Raw genomic sequence first — 23975 nt, 5'->3', positions numbered from 1 at the left:
GATTATGCATTCTTGGCTGGACTACTATGTAGCTGTTATGTCTTTCTGAGGATATCACAGCTGAAGGCACAGAAGTCCATCTACTCCTCAATAGTAATGTTAGAGTACTCAGCCAAGATGTTGTTTAGTTTCTGCTGTATAATAAATATTGTCCCCTTGCAACAAATAAGTAATCCATGGGAAGACATTTTAAAACCATGCAAAATGTCCTGTTCCTCGCCAGAAGTTCCACCTGGATTCACTGTTCATTGATTGTCCTTGCTTGATCCAGTCTTTACTATGTTGGTTGCAAAATGCTGATTTTTTTCCAGTTCTGTCACTACCTACACATTTACCAGTCTGGGCTCAGCATTCTGCTGTAAGCACAAGTTCGCCTTTCTACCCCATTTATTTTATTTGTTGTTGTTATAAACTCCTAAATTATCTCATTTCACCAGTGGTTCATAACTCATTATTATGTGAAGTAGAGGATTTGATTCCAAAATCAGTGGGTGACATCAGGAGGTCAGTGACCAACCTGAAATTGTGTGCCAGGTTTGTGTCTGGACAGTTTTCTGAGGAGAGTGTCCATAACTTTAATCAGACTCTCTGAAGAGTTCTTGATTCAAACAGGATTAAGCCCCACTAGGTTGGATAGTTAAATGTTAAGCTATCTAACTCTTACATATTTTTATATACTTTCCCCTGATTTCTACCCCGTGATAAATAACTGAAGTGTTAGAATTATAGTGTGTGTCCATCTGTAGGTACATTCTATTTTTTTTGTCTACTGTTTTTAACTGCAACTGAAAGTAGTATTATATTTGGTTTCTTTAATTTTTTTTGCTGGAATATATAATAAACGTTAATATCATCATTGCCACTGTAGCAGCAGTTTATGGTGTATAGAACCAGTCTTTTGAAGCAACGAGTTACCTTGGTTTAATTTGAAATTTTAAAACCAATGTTTCTTACACTATAGTTTTATTAGCTCTCTGGGAGTGAGCTACATGATGTTGTGCACTGAAAATTACCCAAATGTTCTGGCCTTCTCTTTCCTGGATGAGCTTCAGAAGGAGTTCATTACTACTTATAACATGATGAAGACAAATACTGCTGTCAGACCATACTGTTTCATTGAATTTGGTAAGGGCCTGATTTTTTTTCCTTTTCATTATCCTGTCTCCATCCAGTCATAAGCGATTTTTCATATAATACTGGGGGCCAGGGGAAAAACTCAGAAAATTCTGCTACCTTGCTTTTGATAGAATAATTTGACAAATGGTCTAAAAATTATAGCAACTTCTTCATTTAGGTGCCTATTTGAAAAAAAATGTGTTTGGGCTGCGGAGGGGATTGTGATTATTGGCACAAAGAATCAATCCCAGAGGACAGTTTCTCAATGAGAAATTTATAAGCCAGAGATTCAGAGTTCTGTGTTTATGTGATAATCTTTTATAGTCTGCTTAATGTAGAACGGAGGTTGGCAAACATTTGCTGGAAAGTACCAGATAGTACATATTTTAAGCTTTAAGGACCATATGGTCTCTGTCACAACTACTCATCCCTGCCATTGTGGCTTGAAAGCAGCCATAGGCAATACATAAATGAATGAGTATAGTTATATTCCAATAAAACTTTATTTACATAAGCAATCAGCAGGCTCAATTTGGCCTCTGGGCATTAGTTTGCTTGACTCCTGGTGTACTAGGAGAAAAAAGAAAAACCAAGTTGTAAATAATGAAAGTAAAATTGGAAGATATTTAGAAAAATGTCTTTTATTGATTTCATTAAATTTGTTGTTTAAAACATACATTCTAATGGTGTAAGCAATAAAAAAACAGGTTTATAAGAACATGCAATTTACAGTATATGTTCTTATGTCTTATAATTGGTAAATACAGAGAGACTTGATATTTTATGAGAAATGAATCCCTATAAAAACGAAGACTTTGGTTTAAAATTAAAGCTGTTTTGGGGGGGTTTGTAAAAATTTAAAGTAATTCCTTGAAGTGAATATAATAGAAAATATCTCACAGTCATGTAGTGTTAAATCTTTATTTTATTTATAATTATTTCTAGAATATAATTTCTAGAGTGAAACACTGATGACTCCATGATATATTAACTATTAAACACAAATAATATTTGAATATTCCACAGCAAATTGAATAGTTTTGGACAACAAATTAAACAGTTGATCTGCAGAATTTATTCCATAAATGTCACACTCTCAAATTATTTAATTAACAAATGACTGCAAGGAAATTTATTTTTTATTTTACATAGATAATTTCATTCAGAGGACCAAGCAGCGATATAATAATCCCAGGTCTCTTTCAACAAAGATAAATCTGTCTGACATGCAGATGGAAATCAAGCTGAGGCCCCCTTATCAAATTTCCATGTGTGAACTGGGGTCGGCCAATGGAGTCACATCTGCATTTTCTGTTGACTATAAAGGTTCTGGTAAGATTTCTTCTGGTGAGTTTCATTTATTTCATTAAAAAAGACTTTTGTAAGAACTGAGTAACTCTTGTAAAGGAATTACTTTATTCTAATATTTTAACAGAAGTACGTGAGAGATTATAGAAATTTAAAGTAATTCTCCCAATGGTTTATACAGTAATCCACCAGATATGTGACTAAATCAGGAAAATACTTTTAAATAGCAGTCTCAAAGGAACTCTTTGCTAGGGAAATATTTAATAATTTTTCTTAATTGTTTCTTAAATATTTCTTTATAATTTGTTTTCAAGAGGTGAATAATAGTTTATTTGTAATATATATTTATGTACATGTGAAGTGCTTTGCATTATGTCAGAATGGCTACATTCAAGGCCAGGTTTCTTGATTATCACAGAAAATGGGATTATCTACCAAACCTACCCTCTCAAACAAGAAATACCATATTCAACAGTTGTGACAGATAGAAAACTTCTGCTTAAAAATGGAAGCCTCATTATCGTATAAGGTAGCATATGCCATTGTTGAGTTGCTTGTTTAAAAAATCCCATGTATTACCAACTTGTTTGTCTAAGTTCTGTGACTTTTTCTCTGCTCTTCAGCTATGCCAGAATAGCACTTCAGAACTTTGAAATCAGCAACTCTGTGTCTTTTCTATCCTATTACTCAGATTGACTTTAGATATAATCAGTTTCCTTAGCCTTTTCTGTGACATTTTGAAACCCTCCCCATCCTGGAAGTTGCTTCTGTGTGTGCTTTAGTTTGTTAGTATTCTTCAAATGAGGCATTCAGGACTGAACACAACATTTCTTGGATTGATTAATTCAGATTATGGGAGAAAAGGTGATGCAAATTTTAGTAAAATAATCCAGTCAATCAAGAAACAAACACAAAAACAGGCAAATACCAATAACCAGCCCCAGGAGAGAGGGGGCAGATCAGTGCTCATAGTTGTTTTAATATGTTTTCTAAAATGTCCAATTTCCAACAAAAAAATACAAGACATGCAGAGGAAGAGGAAAGTGTAATCCACATACTAGGGGGAAAAGCAAGCAATAGAAATTGCCTTTGAGAGTGATCAGATGTCAGATTTAACAAAGACTTTGAAGTAGCCATTATAACTATATGTTCAGAGAACTAAAGGAAACCATGATTAAAGAAGTAAGGAAGATATGACGATGTATCAAATAGACAATATCAATAAAGAAATAGAAATTGTAAAGAAGAGGAAAAAGATAGAACTTCTGGAATTGAACAGTATACCTGAAATAAAAAATTTACTGGTGGGGCTCAGCAGTAGATTTGAACTGACAGAAGCAAAAGTTAGCAGACTTGAAGCTAGATCAATAGAGATTATGTAACCCAAAGAACAGAGAAAAAAGAAGAAAAATGAAGAGAACCTCAGGAAAATGTGGAGCACTTAAGCACACCAACATATGCATGATAGGAGAACCAGAAGGAGAGGAGAGAACGAAAGGAGCAGAAAAAGTATTTGAAGAAATAATGGCTGAAAGGTTTCCAAATTTACTCAAAAACATTACTCCTCCAGGAAGCTCAGTGAGTTCCAAATAACCATGCAAGAGATCCACAAATAGATGAATCATATTAAAAATTCTGAAAGACCAAGACAGTGGGAAAATCTTGAAACCAGCGAGAGAAAAACAACTTGTTGCTTATAAGGGAACCCCAATAAGATTAACAGGTGACTTCTCAACAGAAACAGTGGAAATCAGAAGGCAGTGAGACAACAGGTTCAAAATGCTCAAAGAAAGAAAAAACTATCAGCAAAGCTATCTTTCAAAAACAAGGTGAAATAAAGACATTTGTAGATTAGCAGAAGCTGAGAGAATTGTTCCTGACAGGCTCATCTTACAAGAAATACTAAAGGAAGTTCTTTAGGCTGACAAGTGATCTAGACAGTAATTTGAATCCATACCAAAAAAATCAAAGAGCAACAGGAAAGGTAATTATAAGACAGTCATTTTTCTTCTTCTCTGTTTTGGTTGACTGATAAAAAGCAAGTGTATAAAACTAATGTATTGTTGGGCCTATAACATGTAGAAATGTAAGATATATTTTTCATAACAGCACAAAGGAGGTGGATGGAAGCAAAACTGCATTGGGCTAAAGAAATGACTCCAGATGGTAATTTGAATCCATAGAAACAAATGGAGAAAGCCAGAAGTAATAAGAATTAATATTAATAAAGCTTATAAAAATATAATTGCTGTCCTCTTAGCTTCTCTAAAAGACATAAAATTATGAAAAGTAATAATTTTAACAATGTATTTTGGGGTTTGTAATGTTTATAAATGTAATTTGTATACAACAATACCACAAAAAGGGAAGAAAAGCAATAGAGCTCTATAGGAGTAATGTTTCTATAGCTCATTGGAATTAAGTTAGTATAAATATGAAGCTATTTCTGAAAAGATGTACATGGTAAGTCCTAGAGTAGCCACTAAGCAAATCACTTGACAAATAGTGAAAATCATTAAAGAAATTAAAGTCCTGCAGTATAAAACATTCACTTAATGCGATGATAGAGTAAAGGAGAAATACAGCAAAAAAGGGCATGAGACATATAGAAATAAGTAAAGTGGCATTGGTAAATCTGCTCTGTAAATAATTAATGAGATTGGATTTAAAAATGTGAATGGATGAAACATTCCAGTCAAAAGTTGGACATTATAAAAGTGGATTAAAAAATCAAAAGGTAGAAATAGATTGAAAGTAAAAGGAATTTAAAAAAACCCATAATGCAAGTAGCAACCAAAAGAGAGGTAGAGTGGCTTTTTGATATTAGACAAAGTGGGTTTTAGGACAAAAATTGCTACTAGAGACAAAGAGGACATTTTATAATGGTAAAAAGTCTATGATTAACGTGTAAGAATTATAAACATAGGTGCATTTAACAACAGAGCTCCCAAATACATGAAGCAAAATCTGCCAGAAATGAAGGGAGGCATAGACAATTAAACAGTAATGGTTGAAGACTTAACACCCAACTTCGAATAATGGATAGAACTAGGCAGAAGATAAACAAGGAAACAGAAGATTTGAACAATGCCATAAACCAACTAGATCTAACAACTACAGAATATCCCATTCAACATTAGAGAATATATTCTTTTTTTTTTTAAGATTTTATTTATTTATTTGACAGAGATAGAGACAGCCAGTGAGAGAGGGAACACAAGCAGGGGGAGTGGGAGAGGAAGAAACAGGCTCATAGCCGAGGAGCCTGATGTGGGGCTCGATCCCGTAACGCCGGGATCACGCCCTGAGCCGAAGGAAGATGCTTTAACCGCTGTGCCACCCAGGCGCCCCTAGAGAATATATTCTTAAGTGTACATGGAACATTCTCCTCCAGGATAGATTTTATGCTAAGCCATTAAAAGACAAAAACTTCGTAAATTTAACAGGCTAAGAATAATACAAAGTATATTCTGTAACTACAGTGGAATGAAATTAGAAATTAATAACAGAGGAATTTGGGAAGCTCATAAATGTATGGAAATTAAACAGTACACTCCTAAATAATAAATGGGCCAAAGAAGAAATCAAAAGGGGAATTTATAATTGGAGATGAATGAAGATGAAGACACTGTATAACAAAATCTGAAATGTAGCTAAAGTTGTACTTAGAGGAAATTTTATTGCTATAAATACCTATATTTTTTTTAAAAGGAAGATCTCAAATGAATACTTTAACCATCTGCCTAAAGATACTAGGAAAAAAAGCAAATAAAGGGGAGGAAGGAAATAATTAAGATTAGGGCAGAAATGAAAACGAAATAGAAAATAGAAGAATAGAGAAAAATCAATAAAACCAAAGACTAGTTCTTTGAAAAGATAAAATTAACAAGCCTTTAGCTAGATTGACCAAGAAAAAAGAAATTACTAGAATCAGAAATGAAAGGACATTTCTACTGATCTTACAAAATAAAGGATTTTAAAGGAACACTGTGAACAATTGTATGCCAGTGGATCAGACAACTTTCATGAAACGGGCATATTCTTAGAAATACACAAACTACTAAAACTGACTCAAGAAGAAATAAATAATCTGAATAAACTGTATCCAAGAATAGGGTTTAATTACTAATAAGAAACTACTGGGGCGCCTGGGTGGCTCAGTCATTTAAGTGTCTGCCTTTGGCTCAGGTCATGATCCGGGGTCCTGGGATCAAGCCCCACATCAGGCTCCCTGCTCAGAGGGAGCCTGCTTCTACCTCTACCTCTGCTGCTCCCCCTGCTTGTGTGTACACACTCTCTCTCTCTGTCAAATTAAAAAAAAAAAAAAAAATCTTAAAAAAATAAAAAATAAAATTCCAGAAAGGAAATATTTAAAAAAGAAAGAAAGAAAGGGAGAAAAGGAAAAGGAACCACTGACAAAACCCTAGGTTGAAATGGCTTCACTGGAGAATTTTACCAATTTAAGAATTAAGCAATTCTTTAGAAACTATTCCAAAAAAAACAGAAGAGAGGGAACACTTTTCAACCCATTCTTTAAGGCCGGTATTATCCTAATCCAAAACTAGATAAAGACATCACAAGAAAACTAGAGATTAATAATATCTCTTATAAATATGGACAGAAGTCCTCCAAAAAATTCCAGCAAACCAAATCCAGTCACATAAAAATTACTATATACCATGACCAAATGGGATTAATCTAGCAATGTAGGGTTGGTTTAATATCTGAAAATCAATAAATATACATAATATCAATAGAATAAAAAACAAAATCATATGGTCATCTCAGTAAATGAAGAAAAAGCATTTTAAAAAGTAACAGTCTAGGGGTGCCTGGGTGGCACAACGGTTGGGCGTTTGCCTTCGGCTCAGGGCGTGATGCCTGCGTTGTGGGATCGAGCCCCACATCAGGCTCCTCTGCTGTGAGCCTGCTTCTTCCTCTCCCACTCCCCCTGCTTGTGTTCCCTCTCTCACTGGCTATCTCTGTCAAATAAATAAATAAAATCTTAAAAAAAAATAAAAATAAAAAGTAACAGTCTTTCATTATTAAAAATACTCAACAAACTAGGAATAGAAAAAACTTGTTCAACCTGATAAAAGGCATCTGCAAAAAACCCACAGCTAAACTCAGATGTAATGGTGAAAGACTGATGCTTTCTCCTAAGATGGGGAACAAGACAAGGATGTCTGCTCTTGGTAGTTCTTTTTTTTTTTTTTTTCTTTTAAGATTTATTTATTTGAGAGAGTGTAAGTGAGTGTTAGTGGGGGGCAAAGGGAGAAAGAAACTCAAGCAGACTCCATGCTGAGTGTGAAGCCCGAAATTGGGCTTGATCTCACGACTCCGAGGTCAGACCCAAACTGAAACCCAGAATCAGATGCTTAACTGACTGGCACCACCCAGGTGCCCCTCACTAGTTCTATTCAACATAGTATTTGAGATTCTAGACAGGGCAGTTAAGCAAGGAAGAGGAAAAAAAAAAAAGCATCTGATTGCAAAGGGAGAAATAAAATAATTTCATATATGATACGATCTTGAATATAGAAAATCCTAAAGATTCCACTAAAAAAACTATTAAAATCAATGACTTTAGCAAGGTTGCGGGATACAAGATCAATATACGAAAATCAGTTATGTTCTACATACTAGTAATGAACAATCTGAAAATGAAATTAAGAAAATCCTAGCAACTACTGGCTGAAACAAAACAGATTATACTTTGTATTGTTTGCAATTTAAAAGAAAGAAAATTTCTTACAATGAAAACTACAAAATACAGAAATTTTAAAAAACCTAAGTTAGTGGAAAGTGGTCCCATGTTCATAGATTAGAAGACAATATTGTTAATACTGGCTGTACTTCTCCAGTTGATATGTAGAATCAGTAAAATCTCTATGAAAATTTTAGCTCTCTTTTCGGCAGAAATTGACAAGCTGATCCTAAAATTCATTTGGAAATACAAGGGACCAAAAATAGTCAAAATAATCTTGAAAAAGAATAAAATTGGAGGATTAACACTTCCAAACAGACATGAACCCTTACTTTACAGTCAATTAATTTTTAATAGGGATGCCAAGACAGTGGTGAAAGAATAGACTTTTCAACAAATGATGCTGGGGCAAGTGGATGTCCACATGCAAAAGAATGAAGTTGGACCCCTACCTCATAAAATTTTTAAAAACTAAAAATGGATCAAAGACCTAAATTTAACCACTAAATCTATACAACTCTTAGAAGAAACCATAGATGTAAATCTTTGGGACTTTGTAATGGGCAGTGGTTTTTTAGATTTGATGCCAAAAGCACAGTGAAAAAAGAAAAAAGGTGGGCTTCATCAAAGTTTTGAAAAAGTTTTTTTTAAGTAGGCTTCATGGTCAGTGTGGAGCTGCCCAATGCAGGGCTTGAAATCATAACCCTGAGATCAAGAACTGAGTTGACATGAAGATGCTTAATGCTTAACTGACTGAGCCACCCAGATGCCCCCAAAGTTAAAAATTTTATTCTTCTACAGACACTATCAATAAATTGGAGATAATCCACAGACAAATCATATATTTGCTAAGAGAGTTGTGTCCAGAATATATAAGTAACACAACAATAACAATAAAGAGATAATAATCCAATTTTAAAATGAGAACAGGATTTGAATATATACTTGAACAAAGAAAATGTGCAACTGGCTAATTAACACATGAAAAGATGTTCCACATTATTAGTCATAGTGAAATAGAAAGCAAAATGATAAGGAGATACCACTTCACACCCACTAGGATGGCTTTAGTTTTAAAACATAGTAGCAAGGATTAGCAAGGATATGGAGAAATTGGAACCCTCCTGTAATGTTGGTAGGGTTGCAAAATGGTGGATTGCTTTGGAAAATACTTTGGAAGTTCCTCAAAAAGGTAAATATAGAGTTACCACATGACCTCACAATTCTACTCCTGGGTACATACCGCAGAGAGTTGAAAATATAAGTCTGAAATAAAAATGTGTATATGAATATTTATAGCACTATTATTCATAGAAGCCAAAAAGTTGAAATAACCCAAACGTCCATTATCTGATGAATGAATAAACAAAATATGGTGTATGCATGCAAACAGAATATTAAGGAGTAAAAAAGGAATGAAGTATTGATGCATGATACAACATGGATGAATCTTAAAAACATTATGCGAAATGAGAGAAGCCAGATACAAAAGGCCATATATTTATAGTTTCCTTTATACAAAATGTCCAGAATAGGCAAATCCATAGAGACAGATAGTAGCTTAATGGTTGGGGTACAGGGAGGGGTACAGGGAGCTGGAGGGGTACAGGGAACTGGGCAGTGACTATTAATGATTATGAGATTTCTTTCTGAGGTGATGAAGATTGTGGAATTAGATAATGATTGCACAATTCTGTAAATACTAAAAACTTGTGAATTACATACTTTTATTTTTAGAGAGAGCACCCGTGCACTTCCAAGTAGGGGCAGGGCAGAGGGAGAAGGAGAGAGAGAATCTTTTTTTTTTTTTTAATTTTTTATTATGTTAGTCACCATCCTTAGTTTTTGATGTAGCGTTCCATGATTCATTGTTGAGTAGAGAGAGAATCTTAAGCAGGCTCCATGCCCAGTACAGAGCCCAATGTGGGGCTTGATCTCACAATCCTGAGATCACGGCCTGAGCTGAAATCAAGAGTCGGATGCTTAACCAATTGCGCCCCCCCAGACGCCCCTGAATTACATACTTTTAAAGGACGAATTTTATTGTATTCAGATTATATCTCAATTTTTAAAATCAGTAATAAATGAGTTATTACTTTGAAGACTTCTACATCCAGTAGTGACAGAGTAGGCAGTTCAGACCAATAGTTCCACAAAATACATGTAGGAAAGCTGAATGGAATGTATATATTCTATAGAATATGTAGGTCTAAAAAAAAAAGAATATGTAGGTCTAATATACAGAATTTAATTTAAAATATAATCTTCCTGAAGTCTTTGGATATCCAACAAGATTACTAAAACTTACTGGAGTACAGAAGAGGGTGGAGGCCTATGGAGATAAGCTTAATGTTTGGAGCTACTTTTTCTTTTGGTCATAATATCCTTTTTGTATATTGTGAGATTCAGTTTGTTGAAATTTTATTTGGATATGTATGTTTTCATGTGGTAACTGGTTTGTAGTTTTCCTTTTTTGAATGTTTTTGTCTGGTTTCGCTATCAGGATAACATTGGCCTCAGAATAAATTGGGAGATATTCCCTTTTCTTCAATTTTTTGGAAATGTTTCTGTAGAATTTTTATTTCTTCTTTGTTCAGTACGGTGAAGCCTTTTGAGCCTCTGGTTTTCTTTGAGGAAAGGTTTTTAACTACAAACGAATTTCTTTGATGGATGTTCAAGTTATCTGTTTCTTTTTTTTTTTTTTTTATGTTACTATTGGTTTTATTCTTTTTTTTTTTTAATGATTTTTTATTATATTATGTTAGTCACCATACAGTACATCCCTGGTTTCCGATGTAAGGCTCGATGAGTCATTAGTTGTGTATAACACCCAGTGCACCATGCAATACGTGCCCTCCTTACTACCCATCACCAGCCTATCCCATTCCCCCACCCCCCTCCCCTCTGAGGCCCTCAGTTTGTTTCTCATAGAAGTTATCTGTTTCTTGAGTGAGTTTTAGTAGTTTGTTTTTTTGAATGAATATCTTCATCTCGCCTAAGTTAGTGAATTTTTTGGCATAATATTCTTTTATCCCCTTGATATCTGTAGAATTGTAGTGATACAACCATTCTCATTTCTGATATTGGAAATTTTTGTCTTTTGCATTTTTCTTCCGATCATTTTTATTATAGCTTAGCGTTTTTATTGATTTTCTTAAAGAACCAGCTTTTGGTTTCATTGACTTTTTATTGTTTTTGTTTTTTATTTCATTGATTTATGATCCGATCTTTATTATTTGCTGTTTTCTGCTCACTTAAACTTTGCTCTTTTTCTAGATTCTTAAGGCAGAAGTTGAGGTTATTTAAAAAAAAAGGTGGAGGTTATTTTTTATTTGAGATCTTTTTAAATAGGCATTTAGTAGTATATATTTCCCTCTAAATATTGCTGTAGCTACATTAATTTTAACATATTGTATTTTCACATTCATACTGTTTAAAATGCTTTTTAATTTCCATTTTGGTTTCTTTTGTGATCCATCAGTTATTTAGAAATGTGTTATATAGTTTTAAGTAGTTAGAGATTTTTCCAGATATCTTTCATTTCCTGATTTCTTAACTCCATGAAGTCAGATGCCAGATTTTGTATGATTCTAATCCTTTTAAATGTATTGAGACTTGTTTTACTCTCCCAGAGTATGTTCTATCTTAGCCATTTTTCCTGTGTTCTGTGTTGAAAAGAATGTGTATTCTATTATTGTAGGGTGGAGTTCTATAGATGTCATTTAGATCAAGTTGGTTGATATTGTTCAAATCTTTCATATCCTTTCTGATTTTCTGTCGACTCTCAATTATTGAGAAAGTGGTGTTGAACACTGACTGTATTTATGAAATTATATCTTTCTCCTTTTAGGTCTGTCAGTTTTTATTTTATATATTTTAAAGCTTGTTAAATATTTAGAATTGTTCTTTGGTGCATGGACTTCTTTGTCACTTTGAAATGACCTTCTTTATACCTAGTAATATTCTTAGTTCTGCAATATACTTTATTAATATAGCCACTCTAACTTCTTTAAGTAGTATTGGAATGGTGTATCTTTTTCTGTCTTTTTTCTTTTAGCCTTTCTGTGTCTACTTAGAATGGTTGCTTTTAGGTATTACTTAGTTGAGTCTGTTGGGAAAAAATCCAATTTGACAATATCTGCCCTTTTATTTAGGTGTTTAGGCCACTTACATTTAACGTGATTATTAATGTGGTTGGTTTTTTTTTTTTTTTTTTTTTTTAAGATTTTATTTTTAAGTAATCTCGACACCTCCTCATGGGGCTTGAAACCACAACCCCAAGAGTCGCATGTTTCACTGACTAGCCAGTTAGGTGCCCTGATATGGTTGGGTTTAGACCTACCATCATGGCTGTTTGTTTTCTTTTTATCCCATCTGTTTTTAGTCACCTTTCTCTCTTTTTCTGCTTTCCTTTAAATTATTTTTTGATCCATTTTCTATTTTTGGTTGACTTATATCTCTTCATTTCATTTGTTTGTTTTTATGGGTGCTTTAGGGTTTATAGTATATACCTGATATTTCATGGTAGGGCCACTAGTTTCTGCCACGGCCAACAAGCAAGCCAGGAACTAGTTCTTAAAATGAAAACATTTTTCTTTTTGCCTAAGGACCATGTCATTGCATCAAAACCCAGGAGCCTCTTTTATGATTCTTCTTTCCAAATTTGCTACAGACTCAGAACATTATCTCTATCTTCCACAGATATTTTGAACACCATTAGATCTGTGAGCCGTAAGGGCTGAGTGGCAAAGTGTCCTGTAATGCAGTCTCGATCTTTCCGTTGCTTTGGCCCTCTTCAGCCATTGCTATTCAGTAAACATGTTGGATCAGTATACCCAAGTCTTATAATGTTGCTTTTGAAATCTAGAAAGGCCTACTCAGCAGCATATCTTTTCTTAGTGGTATGGGTTGCAAGGTGCAACTTGATCTTTACATTCAATATACTCTAGACCATTAACCACCAGAAACTTGACTGAGGTGTAGGCTCCTATAATTTTGTTATTATTTTCCACACTGGCATACATGTATCATCCCAAGGTATCTACTGTCTGTTCTCCAGATCCTGTCAGCATGAGGTTATCAACAAAGTGGATCACTATAATGTTCCATGACGTGTTGGGTCCTTGTAGGCCAAGAGTCAGCAAACATTTTCTGTAAATGTCCAGATAGCAATATTTTAGCTTTTATAGGCTATATGGTCTCTGTTGCAACTACTTCACTCTGCTGGTATGGTATAAAAACAACCATAGATAATGTGTAAAAGAATAGGTAAGGCTGTGTTGCAGTAAAGCTCTATTTACAAAAATAGGTTGTGGGTTGGATTTGGCCTGTGGGTCATAGTTTGCCAACCCCTGCTATAGACTAATGTCTGGCTTAGAGTTGATAAAATCTTGTGACAATATAGTAAATGTACTGCCCTCTCTGTCTCTCTGTCTCTCTTTTTTTTTGGGGAGCTCGAGTGAGTGCTGGGGGGAGGGGAGAGGGAGAGAGAATCCCAAGCAGAGTCCATGCTCAGTGTGGAGCCTGATGTAGGGCTCAGTCTCACAACCCAGAGATCATGACGAGCCAAAATCAAGAGTTGGCTGCTTAACCAACTGAGCCACCCAGGTGCCTCTATGTACTGCTATCTTTATCAGATAAAAGCAAAATGCTTCTGATTTTCTCTGTTTATTAGGGTAAAGAAGAAAGTGTTAGCAAATGAGTACCTACATGTCATGGAATTAATTGATTGTTTCATGTGGAGACTGCATCTGGAAAAGTATGTGTAGTTGGAACCCACAGTAATCTGTTGTCGTCCTCTAAGACACTCTCATTTTGGAGCCTTAAGTTGGAGAATTAAATGGATGTGTAGTAGGAATCACTATCTGTGCATATTTTAATAAGCCTTGGATGGTGACACTGATTTGTGCGTTTACCTTAGGGATTAATATTTTGATGATGTTTGGGTGGGGGAAGCTCCATGGCTTCCATTGGCCTTTCCTTCTCTGTAGTTCTAATTCCATAGGTCTGGCAGTCAGTGTTGCTGCCAGAATTATCGTCCATTAATGTACACACTCAGGATCTAGAAAATTAATCTTTAATTTGGGGTAGGGGTTCATCTAACTTGACCTACCAAGAGAAAATTCTGTTAGAAAGTTCATGTATTGTTTGACTTCAGCAAGTCCCCACTCTGACCTGTGGTCTGCAGTGGTATCCTGGATCACCAGACAGCAGACACTGGGAAAATGGGGGGAAATCTGGGATTTGATAATTGTTTTAAGAAAGAGAAAGAAGTTTTAAGAAAGAAAGGTTTTTAAAGTAATTCACAATTAGAGCTTATTTTAATATTAACATAAAATTTTCTTTTAATCCAGATGAAGCCTGGGTAATATTCTATAGTCTCTGAGTTTAAGTATGTTTTCCTAAATAAAATTATTTACTTTATTTTGGAATCTGGTAAGAGTTACTTGACAGACATTACTTTTCAGGCCTTTTTTCTGTTAGAGTATCTTACTTTTGGTTTCTTGACTTTTCCTGACCTTTTGACCCCTCCCGCCACAGTCTAACATGAATTTTTTCTACAATTTTCTAAAGTCTACAAATGTTCTGCTGTCCATCATAGGGGTCAATATGTTAAGTTAAACACTACATCCTACTTTTGCCCTTTTTGTTTTCTTTTTAAAACATTTTATCATGGAGAACTTTTAAAAAAGAACAGAGTAAACAGTAGTATAATGAACTTTTATGTACCTGTCACCCAGTTATAATAACTATATCAACATTTTGCCATTCTTGGGGTGCCTGGGTGGCTCAGTCGGTTAAGCGTCTGCCTTCAGCTCAGGTCATGATCCCAGCGTTCTGGGATCGAGCCCAGCATCGGGCTCCCTGCTCAGCAGGAAGCCTGCTTCTCCCTCTCCCACTCCCCCTGCTTGTGTTCCCTCTCTCTCTGTCACATAAATAAATAAAATCTTTAAAAAAAAAAAAACCAAAAAACATTTTGCCATTCTTCTTTCATCTGTATCCCCACCCACTAGCCACTCATCTACTTGATAATTTACTTGTGGTTCTTTTTTATTTTTATTTTTTAAGATTTTATTTATTTGAGAGACCGAGATAGAGCACAAACGGGAAGGAGAGGGAGAAGCAGGCTCCCCATGGAGCAGGGAGCCTGATGCAGGGCTCAGGATCCCAGGATCCTGGGATCATGATCTGAGCCGAAGGCAGACGCTTAATCAACTAAGCCACCCAGGCGCCCCTGTGGTTCTTTCTTTTTTAAAGGAAATTTGCATATATTGAAATGCACAAATCTTTGCTATATGGTTTAGACACATGGATACATTTATATAAACCACTCTTTTTAAAAAAATATAGATTTTATTATTATTATAGGTATGGCAAGGCCAACAGATCAAGAGACAGCTACCACTGAAAAGGTTGTTATACTCAGATCCCAAGAGAAGGGTGCACGCTACACAACCCAGGGCCATGTGGGGAAGTGCAGGTGTTGGTCAGGAGGGAAAGGAGTGGGAGAAAATGTGAGCAAGAGCCTTTATTGTGTTTTCCCTAGGAAGGAGCTGGAGAAGCAGGGTAAGCAGGTTTAGATTGGCTAGCTTGAGTACTTACAGCAGGCTTTGGGATATAAGGCTATCCTTAGTTGTCTGATACCTGACTCTGGGGTGATTCAGGTAGGAGGATAGTGGCCCTGAGTGTGAGAGCGCCATAGAGGAGATAAAGTGTGGGCTTTGGATTAGGGGGTTTGCTTTTGAAAAGCACTCTTGCAGGGGAGTTGTTTGCTATCTCTAGAAATTAGATAGCCCTGGGAAGGGCCATCCTCTAGAGTCAGCAAGGCACCTAAGATATCAAAGCATCAAAATACAGAATATAAGGAAAAAAAACCTAATACATACCCCTATCATGATATAGAATATTTCCATCTCCCCAGGAAGTTCTTTCTTGTCTCTTCCCAGTCTCTGCCCCGCCTCCAACCATTGTTCTAATCTTTTACACTCTAGTTATTTTTAATTTTGTTTGTTCTATGACTTTATATAAACAAGATTATATAGTGTGACTCTTGCGTTCGGCTTCTTTTAGTATAATGTCATATGTTGTAGGTCTTTGTAGTTTGGCCGTTTTTATTGCTGAGTAGTAGTCATTGTGTGAACATGCCACAGTCTGTCCGTTCTTCTGCTGATGGACATTAGCTTGTTTCCAGTTTTGGTTTAAAAAGCTACTGCAGACATTTGTCTTTTGTTGACATGTTTTCATTTCTCTTGAGTAAATATCAGCAGTGGAATTTGCCAAATCAAAAGTGAGGTACGTGTTTGACTCCTTGAGAAATTGCCAGTTTTCTAAAGTAGTTGTGCCATTTTACATTTCTTTTTTTTTTTTTTAAGTTTTTATTTATTTGACAGAGAGAGAGAGACAGGCAGTGAGAGAGGGAACACAAGCAGGGGGAGTGGGAGAGGAAGAAGTAGGCTCCCAGCAGAGGATGCTGATGTGGGGCTCGATCCCAAAACGCTGGGATCACGCCCTGAGCCGAAGGCAGACGCTTAACGACTGAGCCACCCAGGCGCCCCCCATTTTACATTTCTACAAGCAGTGTATGAGAGTTTCAGTAGCTCTGTGTTCTCACTAGCATTTAGTGTTGCTAATCTTTTTAATTTTATATTCTTTTATTTTAAAAAACTTCACAAAACTCTAAATTCAATACATTTTTCTGTTTCTTTGACACCTTTATTTTTAGGATAAACACTAATTAGTCTTTTTTCCTCTTGTGTAATTTTTTAGGCAGTTTGTCAGTTGATGAGAATGGTACTGTATTCGGCAGTTGCCCCACAAGGCAAATAAATTTCCTAATATCTCTTTCTCTCTTCTCTCTCTCTCTCCCCCCCACACACATGCCAATAAGTAAAATACAAGTTAGAATGTGATACATGTTCTAAAAGAGATAGAGATAAATAGGAAGTACCACTTTTAGGCCCTAGGGCCTTGAGGGACATACAGGCTTTTGACAGGTAATGATGTAAGAAAGGGCCTCATGGTGAAAAGAACAGTGTGTTTTTAATACCATACAATTAGTCTCAGTCATAATTTAGTAATAATTTGTGCTCATTTAAATGGAATTGACCTGCAATTTCTCTGCATGTTCTAAAACCTGCTTCTCCAGATATTTGGGGCATCATTGAATGACCGTGCCTCCTGAACTTCGTTTTTGCTCAAAGCACAGGCACTGTGGTATAATGACGTTTGAAGGTTAGAGTGGTACCATCAGGGGCGCCTGGGTGGCTCAGTCGTAAAGCGTCTGCCTTTGGCTCAGGGTGTGATCCTGGAGTCCTGGGATCGAGCCCCACATCAGGCTCCTCTGCGGGGAGCCTGCTTCTTCCTCTCCCACTCCCCCTGCCTATGTTCCCTCTCTCGCTGGCTGTCTCTCTCTCTGTCAAATAAATAAATCAAATCTTAAAAAAAAAAAAAAATGGTACCATCATTTTGAATCTTCCTAATGACTGTTCCGGTATTCTTTTTCATCATTTTCCCTTTCTCTTGACTCTTCTATTTCCTCTTCACTGAATTTTTTCACTATACCTATAAATGTATTCAGATCTCCCTTCATCACTGCATTACAGGGGAAAAGGAATTATTTCTCAGTCCTAGTATATCTGTCAGGCTGTCATCCTGATTTTCTTTAACGGCAGTAGCATTCACTTACTGCTTCTCTGTCTTACCATCAACAGTTATTTGGCCTCTTACAGTCTGAATTTTGCCTTCACGCTTCTGAAACTGTTTTATAAAGGGTCAAAAAACCATCTTTTAGTCAATAAACCTAATTTTTGTTTTGTTTTGTTTTTGTTTTGAGTTCAGACTGTCTTTGGCCTGTCCACAGGCATTGTTATCCATATCTTTCTTCCGGGAGGCCTCCCTTTCCTAGGCTTTTGAGGCTCTTTCCTCCTCTTGTTCTCCTAAATCTGTCTTCCTGACTCCTTGTCCTCTCTGTAAAGGTACTCTTTGCCGAGGATTTGCCCTTGGCCTACTTCTTCCCTTAGTAATCTCATCCCAACCCTTCCTTTCAGATATAAACTTCATCTGTTTCTACAGCTCTGCTACTCTTCCATTCTTCTGTTGCTTGTTAAACATGCCTTGTTATCACTACAAGTTTGATATGTATAAAATATCTCCATTCTGATCAAACCTGAGTTTCTTCCAGTGGCTTTGTTGGTAGCACCATTAACTTTCCAATCACCCACACTTTAAAACCTTGACATTTTCTTTAATTTTTTTCCCTTTTGTTTCCCATATCTAAGTAGTTGTCACATCTACGAGTTTTAACCCTTGTAATATCACTCACCTCTTTCTTCTTCATTCCTGCTGTCACTGTCCAAATTCAGGCCCTCATATCAGCCAGTCTTTTGCAATGACTCCTTAAGGAAGACTTGTAGAAAGAACATGGGCTTTGCAGTCTTGTAGACCCAAGTGCTAATTGTGAAGATGACACTTACTAGATGTCTGACTCATAGCAAATTATTTAACCTCCACTGACAGATGAAAAAATTCAGACACCAAGAAGTTAGTCTTCTTGCCTTATGAAGTACCACATTTTGAAGGATAAGTGGGACAAAGTGTACCTACCACGAAAGCACTGAGAAAATATTATTTGTCTTCCTTCTTTTAATCTCCTTACAATCCATTGATAAATTAATATTCCTTAAAAGCATAGTGTTAATTATATTGGTCTCTTGCTCTTCAGTGTTTCCCCATTGTCTAACTTGTTCATAATTTTTAGCCTAGTATTTCCAGCTGTCTCTTAATTTGCTTCAACCCCCTTTTCTGACCTTATTTCTTCCTACTCTTCATAAACATCCTTTTAAGCTAAATAAAAGCAGTAACAATGCCCAGTGGTAAAGTGGTTAAGGACATGAGTTCTAGTGTCAGGCTACCTGGGTTTAAATCCCAGTTCATTTACTTACTTTGGGCAAATTACTTAATCTCCCTAAACCTTAGTTTCATCTGAAAAAAATAAGGATGATTATAATGCCTACTGCAGTAGGTTCTTGGAGGGGTGACATGAGATCATGTATAAAAGCACTTGTGCCTGGTACATTGAGAACAGCCACTATAGCGTCTCATTTCCACCTCCATGCTCATATTCTTTTCTCTGCAGAAATGCAGTTTTTCCCATTTGTGCACCATTTTTAAAGATCTTCCCTGGTTTTGTTACCACTCCTGTATCACCTCCTTCCCCCTAGTTACCTTTCCTCTTCAGAATTTCTTTCTTTCTTTTTTTTTTTCTCTTTTTAAGATTTATTTATTTGACAGCACAAGCAGGGGGAGTGGGGGAAGGGGAAGCAGATTACCCGCTGAGGAGGGAACCTCGATTCTGGGCTTGATCCCAGGATGCGGGGCTTGATCCCAGGACACTGGGATCATGACCCGAGCCGAAGAAGCCCAAGACAGACACTTAACCAACTGAGCCACCCAAGCACCCCTCCTCTTCAGAATTTCTTAACTCTTTTAGTTTAGAATGCTTATTACTTTCACAAGCTTATCTGTTTTTTTCCCTTCAAAAGACTAGAAGTATCTTGAGGGCGGATTGTGCAAATCATTTATTGTATTTTCTAAAGCACATCTTAGAATCATGCTAAAAGGTATTTGCTAAGTAAATATATTAATTCCCTATAAGCAATAGCACTTTGGTTCCAAGAGATTTACTTCTTTAGGAACTTTTCTAAACTTCCATTAATTATTGGTTCATAAAAAATTTAATTTTGTCACGAAAATGCCATTATTGGGCTCAAGGAGACTAATTAAAGAAAAGGCATTGTAGCGAAAGATAGTAATAGCAAAACAAAACAAAAACTGACCAGGTAATACTGTTTTGGATTCAGTAACTTCTTTTCTATATTGCTTCTCATTTGTTATTGTTCCAAATCCACTCTATACCTAATAGTACCTATCATGGTGCCAAATTGAAGTGTGAAGTAAGCATTTGTGGATTACAATGAATCTAAAATTTGTTGTACTGAAATAGAAAGTAGCAGATATCATATAATACATTAAAATGTGATTAAATATCTTGTTCAGTTGTTAACATGAGAAATTGTCCTTAGGGAGTATCATCCTCATGTCGTATGCAGATGGGAGTTTTCTTTTGGTAACCATTCCCACAGGTCCTAGGGGGAGAGAGAGGGTGGGAGTGGGTGGGTCTCCACTTCAGAATTTCTTTCCCACAGTGATTTGGCACAGCTCCAGCCTGTCCTTCAGCATAATACATGTCTTGTCTTTGTTAAAAGAGGCTTGTCATTTGCTTTCATGTTTTTAAAAATATTTCTGGTCATTTTGAAATAATTTTAATAACAAATGGTATAATTATAAAGAGAGTGCTCTAAGGCCAAGAGATAAACATTAGAAACTTAATATTTAATTTATATAGTCATATTATTTATTTCTTAGACACTTATCAACACATTAAAATGGTAATATTTTCCCATTCAAGAATGGCCATACTTTACTTGACCATAAACAGCTAAGATTTTTTAGTTATAATACAGAATATTATTTGTTTTTTTTGGTAAGGTAAACTTGTATACTTCAGAAGTACGATTTATGTAATCTGTTTAGTTGGCAGGTAGTTTTATGCTTGAGGCTCATATTAAGGATTTCTTTTTATTAGAGGCCAGTTTTCCCTTACTACTGAGAGGGTGTGGAGAGGAGATACAAAACATGACTAATTGGTAGACTAGTTGGATAGATTTTTAGATTGTGAAGTTTTTTTTCCTCTACTGATATAAAACTTGGTATTAATAGTTCACAGAGATATTTAATTTTTTGTTTTCATATTAAAATCTCAAGGAAATTGAGAGACCCAGCAATCAGCTTGGGCACAGAAAAAACTCGAGAAAATGTTTCCCATCTTAGCATCTTCTGCAGAACTTGAGGAACAAATACTTTCTTGTGATACGCGGGGTTTTGTGTTTCTCTGTACTGTTTAGGGAAGCTTTTCTGCTGTAATGGCTGAATATAAGTTGCAAAGATTTAAGCCTTTCCTTATATTAATGTTCCACCTCATTAACTTCATTGTTAGGGCTTTTACACTTCAGTGATTTAAATAAAATGATCTGACTGTAGTTCTGTTGTCCTGCCTTTCCCTCTGTCTCCTTTTTGACGTCTCGATGATTATGTATTTAGTTTTGTATTTTCATTTAGACTCAGTTGTTAATTCTATGAAGCCCAAGATAATGATAAAGTGAAACTGTGGTATAACTAAATGTCTTACATTGCTGGAGCTCTGACAGATAAGGGGATGTATTTGTGAAGTTGAAGTGGTCACTTACTTCCTCAGCTACTGTTTTATCATATATAGTGGTCTTCAAGTGGTCTTCAGAGATCAGGAACTTCATAGCTATAAGACTATTCTATTGTGAAGTTCAGATTGGTGATTAGATGGGAGCTTTCACCTACAGCCAATGATATTTATAGCCCTGGAACCCAAATAAGGGAGAGTTTTGCTTAGAAAAAGTAAGCTATGTTTGTCCTTAAAAATGTTATCTAAGCATTTTCAGAAAAAGTAGGAATTATGCAGTGATCTTTCAGGCAAAGTCACCTTTGCAAATATTTGCAACTCCTTGCAAATGGTAGACCTATTTAGGCAGTAAGGTTCTTTTTTTACATGATTCACTGCCAGATGTGAACACTCCTTAGCCTATATACCCCAGGTGCACATTAGATGTCTATTAAAAATGTAGGGAAAAAGAAGTTAATTGAACTTGAGTTCAGGGCAGTGAAGCTATCATGTCAGACATTTTGCATTTTAAAAAAATATTTAGGGGCGCCTGGGTGGCACAGCGGTTAAGCATCTGCCTTCGGCTCAGGGCGTGGTCCTGGCATTATGGGATCGAGTCCCACATCAGGCTCTTCCGCTATGAGCCTGCTTCTTCCTCTCCCACTCCCCCTGCTTGTGTTCCCTCTCTCGCTGGCTGTCTCTATCTCTGTCAAATAAATAAAATCTTTAAAAAAAAAATTTAATTACTAATATGTTAATAAATAACTCTATGAAGATTAATCTGTGTTTGACCCATTTAAATTGAGCAATGAATTTCATTTTACATTAAGTGTAGATATTGACCTGCGATAGTGGTGTTCATTTCTAACCATTTCTTTTATTTTCCAGCTCACCAGCGACTGGAACCAGCGACTCTGTCAGGGATTGTGGCATTTATCCTCAGTCTTTTATGTGGAGCTCTGAATTTAATTCGAGGTTTTCATGCCATAGAAAGTCTTTTGCAGGTACTGTACTGTTTTTGCAATTTCAGGTGACTGCGCCTGTTGATTCTACTTGTAACTCGATTTGAATTGATTTGGGCATAGTACAGTTTACGGTGCATGCTCAGATTCTGTGTTCTTTATGCCTGCCCTAGTCTCCCCTTCCTGTAAGAACAGTGACTTCTAGTTGGCTTCTTTGACTCAGCACGTATTTATTAATTTACTTGCAGGAGGCACTATTTATAGGTATTCAGGAGACACCAAGGTATGTCTGACATGAGCACTGCTATCTCGGAACCTAGAGTTGAATTGGGAGGGGGAAAAGCAGCACATGAATAATTGCCAAGTACGTAGAGTTCGGAAGAGGAGCAGTCAGTGTAAGTCAGGATAGGAGAAAGGGGCTTTGTGGAGGAGGGGTGAGCTGGACCTAAAAGGATCTGAGTGGATAGAGAGGAATGGAAGAAAAAAGGGCACATTTATGGGCAGGTTTTTGTCCTACTTCTGTGTATTTCCACTTTATCTGTTCTTTTTCCTTTTTGTTGGTGGCTACCTGAAACCACTATTTTTTTTCAGATATTGCAACTATTTTGTTCTCCAGTGCAGTTTTTTCCAGAGACTGTGGCTATCAGAATATACTAACTTTTTCTCTTTTTGTAAACTTTTTGAAACTTCCTTTCTTAAAGTTTAGCACATTTCAAACTGGACAGCTTTCCTTGCCTTTGTTTCTGTTCACTTCCTCTAAAAAAATTTTTTTTTTATACTTCTACATGTAAATTATTTCTCTGTTTTTGGTCATCATTAAGCTCAGAATACCATTCATAAAAACCCACTTAACACACCTTATTTTCTTTTTTAAAATTGCTTGTTAATTTGGGGAACGCTCTGAGAGTACCATTCTGAGCACTGTCTGAATGTCATCAGCTGTATGGCGGCAATAGCAGAGGACATCACAGGTTCCAGGCAGCTGAGCTGTCCCTTGAGTGGGGAGGGGGTGCTTCCCATGACTTTTCAGTTCTTTTTTCAAACATCCTGAACCCTCAGGTAAAGCCCTCTTCCCTTTCAGGCACAGGACAGCTGGCTGCTGTCCTTTGGTGTTCCTGTCCCTGTCCCCTAGCCAGGTCAGCTTTATTTCAGCAGAAGTTCAGTTTTGAGCCAGTTAGATAGCCTGCCAAAAAGGAAAAAAGGCAATTTGGAGAAAGCTGACTGAAAAGTTAATAAATAAGATAGCCTCTTCCTTTTTTTTTTGTTTTTTTTTTTTTAAAGTTGATGTAGTGGCAAGTAGTATAGGTGGGTGAAGAGTTGGTTTTTGTTCGTGGAGGAAAGAGAGAAAGGGTTGGCTCCAGCTCAGCTCCTGATTAGCTCACTTAAATAGCTCACTTTACTTTCTGGTCCTGTTTCATTACTTATAAAATGAAGGAGAAGACTGGATTTGATGAGTATTTCTCAGAGTATGGGGCACATTTACCACTAAAGTTGCACAGTAGATGACTTTAGGTGGTAGAGGGGTAAACATTTTTAGTTTTAGGAGTTACGTTTTTAGTGTATGGTAGTGTGTAGCATCTGTATTTGTTAAGATGAATGATAGAGATATAAAATTTTCCTTTTAAAATTA

The 23975-nt window shown here is 36.1% G+C and overlaps 1 protein-coding gene across 2 annotated transcripts in view; it reads left to right on the top strand.

Annotated features, from left to right (window-relative positions):
• SEC22A (SEC22 homolog A, vesicle trafficking protein) overlaps nt 1-23975 on the top strand; it is a 69146-nt gene that overhangs the window by 18579 nt on the left and 26592 nt on the right. For both annotated transcript variants that reach the window (XM_045812690.2, XM_045812688.2), the window contains 3 exons: nt 962-1125; nt 2269-2463; nt 22272-22387. In XM_045812690.2, coding sequence (XP_045668646.1) covers nt 962-1125; nt 2269-2463; nt 22272-22387 — 475 coding nt within the window. The remainder of the gene's footprint in view (nt 1-961; nt 1126-2268; nt 2464-22271; nt 22388-23975) is intronic.

Source organism: Ursus americanus, chromosome 4 (genome assembly GCF_024610735.1).
Source record: "Ursus americanus isolate L20-20 chromosome 4, mUrsAme1.1.p, whole genome shotgun sequence".
Classification (NCBI taxonomy): domain Eukaryota; kingdom Metazoa; phylum Chordata; class Mammalia; order Carnivora; family Ursidae; genus Ursus; species Ursus americanus.
The sequence above is the reverse complement of the archived record's forward strand: the minus strand, read 5'-3'. Positions and strand labels throughout refer to the sequence as shown.